The following is a 12,709-nucleotide window of genomic DNA, read 5'->3' as shown; positions in this document are numbered from 1 at the left end:
ATCGTTGACATTTTCAGAAAATATTTACATAGTTTATAATTTTTATAATATTTAAATTTTTTAAAAATATTTATTGACATTTAAAATGTTTAATTTTGATATTTACTTATATTTTATTTCTTCTAATTTAAAATATTTTGTGTAATAATATTGTTCCGTTTGAATGATTAATACTTATTAATCTCAATAATGTATTAATAGTATACAGTATACTGTACTCCTATGAGTTTTTTTTTAAATGTCTTTTTAATTTTAATTTTTAATTCGATCAGTATAATATGAAACTATAAGTTATAGCTTGATTCAGTTGAAATTGTATTTAAAACAGGTAAATTGATGTGTATTTAATTGATAGTTAGAGCTTTTTGGGAAACATATATTTTATATACATTATTTTTGTAGCTGTTAATTCAGACTATTTCAAATGAGATATTTCAAGAAATAAATGTCAATTGAACATACAGCTGAATTCACTTTATAGGTCTAACAATCTCTGTCTTACCATCAGTAATGTCACTTTGAATTATTCAGTTGTTCTGGATAATGGAATTTTGCAGCATGGAGACACCTAGGGTAACTCGCTGTGAGTCACAATAATACTAATCTTCTTGCTTTATACAGAATTACACGTTTTGTTTTGTTAAAATGAGAACAATGTGAATGGAATTTTCGAAGTTTTCCACTTAAATAAGATATCGTTGTGTAATGTATAGATTTTATTGCGATGCATTTCCTTATATTAGAAGTATATTTTACATGAATAAATGGGTCGAATTCAAATAAGATATTTTTATTTATTTATATCAATGTTTTTTGTTTATGTTTAATTTTTTTAAATGAACCAATAAATTACTTTTCCATTTTATAAACAAATATGTTTTGATATATATTTTATATTATAATAGCACTATTATCAATACTACTACAGTAGTAATAATAATGGTTTAAAACGATATGTTGATTTATGTATGATTCAGTAATAACTAAATGTATATTTATATTCAATTTGAGCTATTTATTCATACTCTAGATATCTATTATATTTTTTTACAAATTGTGGGTGGATGAATAGCCAAGAAGCAAAACAAACGACTAAAATTATGTTGTGTTAAAGGGTGTAGTATATGAATTTAACTGATATAATGTTTTACTGCTTAGAATATGAATGAGTAATTTAAAGTATAATAGTGTTTTTATAATTAATTTCATTGAATACAAATTACTAACTCCTCGAGCATAATATAATACTTAAAACTTTGTATAGTTAAGGATTTAATTTTAATTTTTTTTTTTTATACATGTTTTTAATTACATATACGCAGTAATGTAAATTGTATAATATTGTATTATACAAGCGTATTATATATTTATATGTCATGTATAATAAAAATACAAATTGTATATATATATATATAAACAGTGATAAAATATGGTAGGTAGAAGATCGTTAACGAAGATCAAATAATAATAAATGCAATAAATATTGTTTCAACCAGGGTTTAAGATGTATCTTTAACCGTAGTTTCAACTGATAACAGTGAGATAACGACAGAGCACTACCACCATAGATATTAAATATCTATGACTACCACACGGGTAACGTAGATATTGGTAGCTAATGAATAACACTATGTAGAGAAGATCTTCTCTACATCGTGGTGTATAATGATTAATGGTTAATGGATGACTGTAAACTTTGAAATTTTCAAATAATAAAATTTATTTATAAAGTATAAAAAAGTTATTTAGTTATGTTACTGTATTTTATAATAAAGTTTTATTTTTATTTTTTAATTAAAGTTTGTATTCATTAAAACTATAGTATTGGGATTTTAGACATTCTAGCTCGCAGTAAACATTTACAAATCAAGTAATTACATACTAATTCAAATCCCCACAATTATTAAAACCAAATATTCAAAACTTATAGTAATAATATAATTTTATATTTATACTATTACCGGTATTACCTAACTGATATTACATAGTTTAGTATTTGAAATGTATTATTGTTCATCAATAAACTGCAATAGTTTTGATCTTATTATACTCGGATAGTTATTCTTAACAATTTTGTAAGCATCTTACAATTTCTATAAAATGCTGTATTATACAAATAAAAAATAAAACATGATATTTTTATATCACTGTTTATACATAATGTAGCTTTTGTAGGTATTATTAAAGTTATCATGGAAATACTAATATATTTTTATCATGTTAAAATCACAGTAAAATGAATCGTATTAGTTAACTTGATATACACCAATACATCATATTAAAATATTATACAATGTTATTGAGCTCAACCAAAATTCTGTTTTAGTTTTATATTTTTAATTATATATAATTAATAAATTTGTAATAAAAAAAAATTATCTAATAAATTCCATCAATATATTCTTCATATATTTATTATTATGTAGTATTTATATACGATAACACAAATTATGAGTTTATAAGCATTTATAATATTCAATTTCTCCCTATTTATATACATATGATACTTGGTTAACATAATTTTATTTTTGCGTTTTAATTATTATTCTGCTATGCTAATTTATTGATATCATATAAATTACTTTAAGTATGTCTATATGAAAAGTTATCTATTTTTGTTTTTCATCGTCTATATTTTAGAAAATGAGTGATGGTATGAAGAGGGTTTAGAAGTGGTGGTAAAGCTATAACTTATTTATTAATTGGTTTTTATACTGTATCTTTAGTTACTAATATCATCCATAGGATTATGTATTATTATGTTTTTAATTATAATGAATTATAATGTTATATTAGTAATTATATTTTATAATATTCTATCTTTAATAGTTAATACATATTATATTATTATGTATGTTTCAGTATATCTTTGCGCTATGTAAATATTTTTAGATGGGGATATAGAAATATTTTTGTACAAATTATTATATTATTGATTAAGTACTGGCGTGCATTTAATTATCTTTAAAATTTAGTTACTCATATCTTTAGAGTTTCGAGAATATTTGTCATTGGGTATACCTTTCAGTTATATAGAAACGTTCAAGTTTAGAACAAAAAATTTATTATTTTTAAAATGAGGTTAATATGGTAAAATATTATTTATTAAGTATGAAAAAAAAATTATAACTGAATGTTTTACGTTTGAAAACAGTTAAATGGAAATTCACGAATAAACGACGGTCGTATTATTTATAATATATACATAAAACATAAATAACTGCATACATGAAAGAATTTATATTTTATTATCTATAGGAAACGCACTTGTTTAAATTATTCTGTTTTACTAGAATAAATTTTAAAATGTGAATACTTTTTTATAAAGTTCAAACATAATAGAAAATATTATGTTTGAATTGCAAACGTATAAAAACATAATTATAAGAATTAATTAATTAATCTTTTTATCAATCAATTGTTATTCATTATCCATAACATCAACTGTTTTTGTGTTATTCAAATTAAATGAAGTACTTATTGAATAAAAAAAAATAATTTATTTACTTTGGTTTGACGATTGAAGTGAAGAAGAGAGCACTGCGTACTGTTTTGGTTTTTAGTGTTTTTACTGTTACTTTGTGGATCAATAAACGAAAAGTCTGTGAGTGTTTTTAGGGGTAAAAATTAGGCATCCCTCTTGACATTTTGCTTGTGCGTTCAAAAAGGAGGGTCCCATTTCGGAGAGATATTCGGTCACAAGTAAAACCCCAGATTTCAAACTGTTTCCTTGGCATATATATTGAGCGTGGTCCATTTTACTGTCGCTTATATATATAAAATCGCGCTATAGGATACTGTAACAGTATGACAATAATTGTGTGACAGCAAGTTAAATGAGTCGGAGTGGAGGGTCGTGATAGTGTTCGAGTGACAGTGAATGGTATTAGTGGCATGTAATGGGGTAGGGGGTTTCGTGATTTCAAAACTGGGCCTTCGTTATTTTGCCATGTAAAGGCTCTGTGGAATTCTGAAGCGGCAATTCAATTTAACTAATGGCCGCCGTCGGTATTAATTAAAATAAATCCCCAGAGAGTTGTATGGCTATGTCGGTGACGTGGTTCACATGAACCTTCATATATTCTGCACAGGTACTATTGCCGAGTTCATTGTAGTTACCTACTATAGGTGGATAAATGATAATTGATTACTCGTAAGAAATCAGTAGCTACAGAGACGCAGTTGGGGAGATGTTTAGTTATAATGTATTCATAATATCATACCATAGTATATTTTATATTATATTTATTTATACTTCATAGTGTAAGTGCTTTAACTACATATTTCTACGTGTTTATAATAGTCGTTGATATATCATTTTATTTTAAGTACGGTTTATTGTTGGGGAAGTGGCCTTTAAGGCCACCCCTGTAAGAAATGAGATTGGAGTATTGAACTTTCCGCTTATATAATTACAAAATAAAAATTCAAGTTTGTTACTAATTTTTACGAACAAATTTTTACTTATAATACTCGAAATATTTGTGAGTAAATGTTTAAATTAAATCGTATTGTCTTTAAAATATGATATTCGTTCAATTCGTATACCTATAAAGGCTATATTTATCTTGAGAAATCAGAACTTAATACTGTTTGTGTGTGTATGTTTATACTTATATAAGATTTTACAAATATTTCAGACTTAAATTGACAAGTCTAATAATACATTTCCATATTTTTAGTATTTTTAATTTTATTTGTCATTTCATTTTTTTATGTTTAAGTCCAAGGACTGCAGTCAAAATTTCAATTGATTAAATAGATAACTTGTCAGTTTGTTTATCCCTAGAGATATAAAAATCATCTAGAATGATGGAAGAATGTATTGAATTTTTACGAGATAAGACCAATTTCAGTTTGTTGGGATAAAATTAATAAATATTAAATATAATACTTCGTAATGGATAAGCTAGTATTATTAAATAATTTAAATATAATCTAAAATGTATAATATAAATATATATATATACACATTTTACACACACGTACACATATTGTTTTAATATTATTATAAGAAATCAAGAGGAAATCAAAACTCCGAATTGGGTTGATATTTTTGTTTCAAAACTTTCTGCAATCTAAAATAACTATTATAGTAAAAATAACAATTTGTTAGAGTTTAAGACAATTTAAAATAAAGTTTTGGTGGCAGTTGAGAAAGATATATTCTATCAGATTGATGCAAGTTTTACGTAGGGAACTTTTTGATGTGATCTAAACATTTAATTTAAAATTATTGATTTACATTATGAATTATTTGATATTAATAAATAAGTAGTTACGCAGATTAATAAATGAATCAAGTATATTTGCTTTATAGTTTTACCTTTTTAATTTTGAATATAACTTAAACATATGTACAAATTAAAGAAAAGTACCTAATAAGTACACTTGTAAAACACATTATAGTGTAACATATTAATTAAAATTAACAAATCTGTTAACAGCTATAAATAATGGATCCATTGTTTAGAATCGCTTTTAATAGGATTAAATGTAACCATAAATAAATTAACGCTTAATATAGGCGTGTATTTTGTAAAACGTTAAAATAATTATACATATTATAAACACCAGTATTGTAGTTTTATAAATAAAAATTTTCAAGTTTTATTTTTAAAATTCACGTACCTATGTATAATAATTTTTGAAAAAACTATGATGATTAGTTATTAATGGTTTAGGTTGATCAGAAAAAAAAATAACTACCTATTATATTCATAAAGGATGTAAAATGTAATGTTCGTCATTTTATTATGATAATGAGGTGTAATGGCTATTTGTGATTTAAAAAAAAAGAAAAAAACAATTGTTGTTAAAATATAAAAATTAGATACGTGAACTAATTTAAAGAGTTAACAGTAAATTATTTGTATTCATTAGCTATTAAAAAGTACATAGTATCTATTATTAGTTATAAATATTTTATTATTCATATTAAGTATTTTTATTTTTATTGGGTCATTTTAAATAATAAATTTAATTTATAAAAATTAAACATTAAAATATTTTTTAATTGTACATACTTAAAAGGATAATGATTCATATTAAATAAAGTATGGCCTAGGACAATTCATTATTTATGTATTATTAGTTACAGTAACTGTAGAGTAAGTTATAAATGATATAAGTAATAATTCTTAGGCTAATTTCGTGTGTAGAATCAGTTCAATCAATTTTTCTTATTTCTAACTGTACTTTAAAATCTGTAAACGATAAAAATATAATTCTTTTACATTTTAACCATTATGTGGTAGACTATATTATTATAGGTAAGTTAAATTATTCCTATTGCGGTTATTTTACTCATAATAAATATTTCTGAATAAATCGATATTCGATGCTATAACGTTATGTAGTAAATTATAGACACTTACCTACCTATAATATAGTTGTATCTTTTTATTTAAAATGGGTCAATAATTCCTTTGAATTTTCGGTGTCGTTTATGATTTTAAACATTCTAACACGATATCATCTGTGCTTAAAAGCATAGTTTTTTTGTACGCATTTCATCTGTATTTTTAACATGTTTATGATTACTGATTATTTTAAATCGGCAATAGTTTTTTTTAACTTCATGATAGCCACTATAAAAATCGATAATTTTATTGATTTGCATGTTATTATAATATGTGCATTCAAGAACTATGCACACACACACACACACATATACACAGCAACACTGAACTATTTACAACTGGACATTTGCGTTAAAAAGCTATAACGTGCACAGCAATGCGTGTGCATGTATGCATAAACATGTATATATATATAATACATATTATATTTTATATAGGCCGTGCGAATAGGGGCTATCAAAATATCGATTTAGGTGTTCGCTATACACAACAAGCAGCGGGGAGCGAACGCGTGGGGCACATTCCTCGGCAATATTCGCGTTTTGCATATAGTGTATATATTATAAATTATATGTATATTTATTTATGGTGTGTGTGAGAGAGATATAGATCGATGAGTGGGTGTGGGTGGGGGGTGAATGAAGAAGAAGGGTGAGCGCAAGCGAAATAGGTGTGTGAGTCGTTTTCAATTATACAACCAGTCAGATTTATGAAGGTATTATTTCTTGCCCTCCCCTTGGTGTGCATCCGGGGCGCCGCGGCGGGTGTTGGTGTTTGGTCATTATTTTTCCGCCCGGCCACTATCCCTCTCCTCGAACAACCTTCCACTACTACCACCACCACCAGTACCACCGCCCCCGTCACCACCAATACTACTACCGCCACCGCCACAACTACTACCACAATGCGAATCACCCGATAATAGCATGCTTACTGCGAGGGGTGGTAATATATACATTATACATACGATTCTTCTCATTGCCACTGCTACTGCTGTTATACTGTATTATTGCTTCTGTTCGGTATACTATGGTCTGTAGCGTATATAATAATACTACATACCTTCAGACTATACAGTGTGATTCATTTATTGTTAATCGGAAAGTATAAGGTATTTTAAATTGTTTTTGAACAATAATTTTTTACATTATTCAACGATTATTATAATATTAACCAAACGTCGCTTGCCATGAAACAACTTCAACGTGTAAAATGGTAATTTTTCAGCGAAAACAGTTTACTGTTTAAAAAAAATCTGTTTAAATAGTTTTGACTATATATATAGACATACATACAACTCAATATCTATATAAGAATTTATATTATACGTCAAAAACAAGCTAAATTTTTTTAACGAGTTTTTTATAAGCTTACGAATTAAACTCGGATAAAAGTTTTATAGATAATCAAAACTTTTTTTTGATAAAAATAGTATAGATGAATTATAATCAGTATTTTTAATGTGATAACATAATAATTTTCTTTAATATTTATAAAATTATACATTTTTTTATGAGTATATAGCGTGTGTTAGAATGATGCGTGCGTTATGCATATAGGTATGCCTATAATTATAGGTATTATAATATTTTATTATCATTGTATGCAAGTGCAATTATTGTTAATCAAAATCTGAATCCAAAGGCTGATATTGTAATATTATCATGAAAAATTATATACTTTTTTATCTTATAATATGTTTGTATTGTATTATTTATTTTACGTTTTTTTTTATTTTCTCAGGGAAATTGCCGTCGCTTAACCATTTTATAAAGCACTATACACCTGCGGAATACGACCGGGACGGCTTGTTAGAACAGCACCGGAGGATGCGCAGGGATACCGCCACTAGTAATCAACGACTGCAATCGCCGTTACGATTAACCATCGCCACGCCACACAGGTTAGAGTTGCATAATGGTTTAATATTGAATATTTACTATGATAATACTACATTAATACTATAGTACCTAAATATTTTCTAATCAATAATTTTGCCCATTCAATTTATTGCTGTTATTGTTATTTCAATAGTTATTGGCTGCTGTAAAGTTTAAATCGGTCTAACAGAGCAGTAGACATTGTATAAAAAAAACTACCAAACAATAAATTATAAATTTGTGTTTTATTTTCTAAATTTTCACACCAAGGAGACAAGAGTTGATATTATAATGTATTAGTCAGGATACATCGATATTATTGGGTCATTTTATTATTATAAAGCTCTGGTTTTAAGTATATATAGATGTTTCATCGCATTGTTTTTGTTGGGGGTTATTATGTGTTTAATGCGTGTTAATGGTATTATATATTTATACTCGATTGCTAGGAAGAACACACACAAAATTGCGTATCATACTGCATTTATATATACTTTTATTTTTTAAAAACATATTTTACCGAGTGTATCTCAACTCACGAGTGCCTTTCACGAGTGTAATGCTGTGTTTAAGCTGTATAGAATTAAAACGAATGGGTTTGTGAAAATTAACTGCGTAAAATTTATATTTCAGGTAAATAAAAAAAAACTTAAGTTCAATTATTTTAAGAATGTCCTTCTTCATTCTTGTATATTTCTGTTATCCCTGTAATACTTAATAGGATATGATATTAAAAATGAAACAGCTTAGGGATGAGATACATATAACTGAATAGGAATAATTAATTAATTTGCTATGATATGGTTTCCGAAACTAAGAGCTCTGTTGCTCGATTCCGAAATTAAATTTTACACTAGGAAACTTCTTTTGGGATTGGCGAGGCTCATTTATATTGAAAACGTTTCAAGATGTACTGTATCCAGAAACGTGTCTTTAACTACGTGCTGTTAGCATAATTTTCTCTTAACCACTGAAATATTTTTGTTATTTATGTGCGCGTTATACATATTGAAAAGTGGGAATAATAGGAATAGAAGTAAACTAACTTTTAATAAAAACCATTCAAATTGTTTATTTAATTTTTCCCGGTTTTATTAAGAATACTAGTATCCCAATGTATGACCTAACTTAATTAATTTGATATTTTGGAACAACATATATTAAATACGGATAATAATATACATTTTTGTAATTATCTATAATATCACTTGATTTATTATGACTAGGTATATACTATACTGTATAATATATTAAACGTATTTTTCTCTAAATACTAATATGTTTTAATAGAAATCTATAAATAGGTTTAGTCTTTATGTGCTAGATTAATAAAATAATTTAAACTTGTTGAAACGTAAACTGTGAAATTGTTGTGGGAACATGAATTTGCACTCGTAAAGTTTTTTATAGTATGAAAACATAAGTTTATTTTACAGAATGGGTTTTTATTTTTGTTTGTAATAATTTTAATATTTAATTTTCTACGGTATAAACCATATTATCATACAAAGTATTTGTATGTAATGTTGAGTTTCAATAAAACAAAATTATTTTACTCTCTTATTATTTTAAATTAATAGAATAGAATAATAAGGTAATATTATATTTACTTTTATTTTTGTTATTTGATTCGCATTAAATCATAGTATATCTTTTATTTTACTCAATTAAAGTTTTATAATTTTATTCATGAATAAAAGTATTCTAAAATTATTTAAGAACTTTATCAATTAATCTTATAACTGTATAGGGACTATGGTACTTTGATCTTTGACGCAAAATTTGTAAAATATAAATTATAAATTGATTGACTATTATTTATTAATAGTTTAGAGTCATTCTTGCTGGATACATTTTTTGTCTCATTATATAATTACATCTATATTTTTATAAATTAATCACTATTAGATATAATTATATTAAAGTAACTGGTCAGCAGTGTTAAAAAAATAGAAAAAACATGCAAATGTTTGGTTAAAAATATTACAATGGTAATTATATAATAATAAACCGAATTAGTTTATAAACTTATTCGGTTTATTCATTTTTAAACGAAGTATATTTTGTAGTAAAAAAAAATATATCTTTTAACTTATCAAAAGTACCTATTTGTTTTACCTTAACTATATATTATATTTGTTTTTAATTAGTCACTCATAAAAATCTATAATTTAAAAAAACTGAGAAACTTCTCTATAACGACATAATATGTGCAGTGTACATGCTACTAAAAAATAAAAAATTAGATGTTTTGTTTCAAAAAAACTTTAAAAGTTGTTTTTACTTATTAGAGAAAACAAACAATATCATAAAGGTATCTTACTCAATTAGAAGTTCACGGTCTAGAATGAGAAATAAATTATTTTTACACTAGGGAATTGTATGTAATGTGTAAATATTTGAAGTTAAATTTGTAATTTGTAATTTTAAAAATAGTTTCATAAAATATAATACAAAATAGTTTGTATGAAAAAGAACAATGCTATATTCTTCAAAAATATCTTTTAAAATAATAAAAATTATTCAGTCGATATAAAATATAATGTATACGAATATGAAATTATGATTAAATGAATATAATATCACAAGTTGTGTGAAAGTATCACATTAAGTCGAGTTGCAATTAAAATTATAATACATAAAATTGTAAATTATATTAATTATATTGATTAGAAAAAATGTAAATTAAATTTATAATTGTGTATCTAATAACTATTCTGTTAACGGTATTTGGTGAGCGTGTCTTAGAGTATAAAAGAATAAATAGGACAAGTCAGTGGCGTATTATCAATAATTTCTTGGGGAGGGGGTTTCAAATTTTAAAAACCTTATCTGGGTAACACAAATTGTAATTAAGATAATGCAGCGATACTCCTCACTAAAATAACCATAGATAATAAAGATATGGATAGGACATATCGGTCTTATCAACGGTATTTAAGGGGTCCAGTCATAGATAATAAAGAATGGATAGGCCATTCGACCTTATCATACGTTCTCAAACAATTATGAATGTAGGTGCTTTTATTATTAATCCATATATATATATATCTATCAGATTTTCAATAAGGGATTACCAAAAGTTGAGATAACAGGCACCTTTGTGAGACAGAAGATATCTGCTCTTTAGGAACGAGGCACCTAATGTTATAAGCATAGGCGTGGCCTATCCATTCTTTATTATCTATGGGTCCAGTTGAGGCCAAACAAGTATACCTATATAGAGTATCAATTATCATTATAAAAACGCCTCAATTGCCTTCCCCTCCAGGCACGCGGCCTCAAATATATTTAACATAGGCGTGGCCTATCTATATCTTTATTATCTATGAAAATAACCCAATTAACCTGTCTTAGATAGTTATATAGACAGTCTACATTTTATCTACATAGTTAAATTATTAGAAAACCCGTAACAAAATATTTATTTAATATTAAGTAACTTTTTTTTTTGTTCTGAGGGGGGGGGGGAGTTTGAATCCGAAAACCACTGGGACAAACCTATAATAATACCCTATAACTAGAGTCGTGATTTTTCTTGGGGAAAAGAGATGGACAGATTTTGTCTTTTGTTTTGAAAAGTTAGATAATATAGAGCTTTTCAAGGTATTAATCTATCTTAAAAGTGTTTATCTCTATGAAAGTGCATTTATTTTGTACATTAATCCAACTAAAATTTTTTTTTAAACATAAAATCTAAAATTTAAACATTTTACATGGTTAGGTAAAAAAATTCTTTCATATAATAATTATTTTTCAGATCTAAAGTTTAGTAAGGAGTATTTAATTTTTTTTTTAAATTTTCTTTTTTTTCCTGGATGGATTAGGAACTTATGTTTCAATTATAACATTTTTGTTTGTAATTTTGAAATAAGTATGTTTTATCAACAAAAATTTTTTTACGATTATACAGTTAGTAAATATAAAAAATATTATGTTAACAGTACTAACAATAGCTACTGTATATTTACATTTCTATAGATTTCAATGTATCTTAAATTGCTCTTCGATTTGTCTGCGTCAAAAAAAATATTTTCAAATCAATAGAAAATTCATATTTGTTTATGATTTTATATCTCTAAGCTTCCAGTAGGTGTGTCTTAAGTTGTGTTGATTATTTTTAAAACAAAAGTATTATTCTATTTTAGTAAACTGTATATTTATTATTTAATATATCCCTATTAAAATCGCACTATTAAAGTGTCCTTTTAAACTGTTGTCAGTTCTTGTTGATAAATATTTCAACATGTATTCAAATGGCTGTCGCTCATTCGTGTTAATTACTGTTTAAAACTTAGTTTTGAATTCCGATTCTCTATGTCAAAAGTTTAAATAATAATCAGGATGAAATAATCGTTCTCAATGTTTATAATAATTAATAAGTATTACAAGCTTTTGAAATTTTAAACTACAATTTTTTTATTCTTAATTTAATGAGCGATGTATCAGTTTTGGAATGTGCACTTA

General features: G+C 25.5%; 1 protein-coding gene across 1 annotated transcript in view; it reads left to right on the top strand.

The window, feature by feature from the left end:
* Nucleotides 1-12,709, top strand: part of LOC114132195 (disintegrin and metalloproteinase domain-containing protein 10) — a 73,958-nt gene that overhangs the window by 11,821 nt on the left and 49,428 nt on the right. Inside the window, exon 2 of the mRNA XM_027997587.2 lies at nt 8,106-8,265. Within this exon, the coding sequence (XP_027853388.2) occupies nt 8,106-8,265 (160 nt within the window). The remainder of the gene's footprint in view (nt 1-8,105; nt 8,266-12,709) is intronic.

The sequence above is a fragment of the Aphis gossypii genome, chromosome 3, assembly GCF_020184175.1.
Source record: "Aphis gossypii isolate Hap1 chromosome 3, ASM2018417v2, whole genome shotgun sequence".
NCBI lineage: Eukaryota > Metazoa > Arthropoda > Insecta > Hemiptera > Aphididae > Aphis > Aphis gossypii.
Note: the sequence above shows the minus strand (reverse complement) of the source record. Positions and strands in the feature narration are given on the sequence as shown.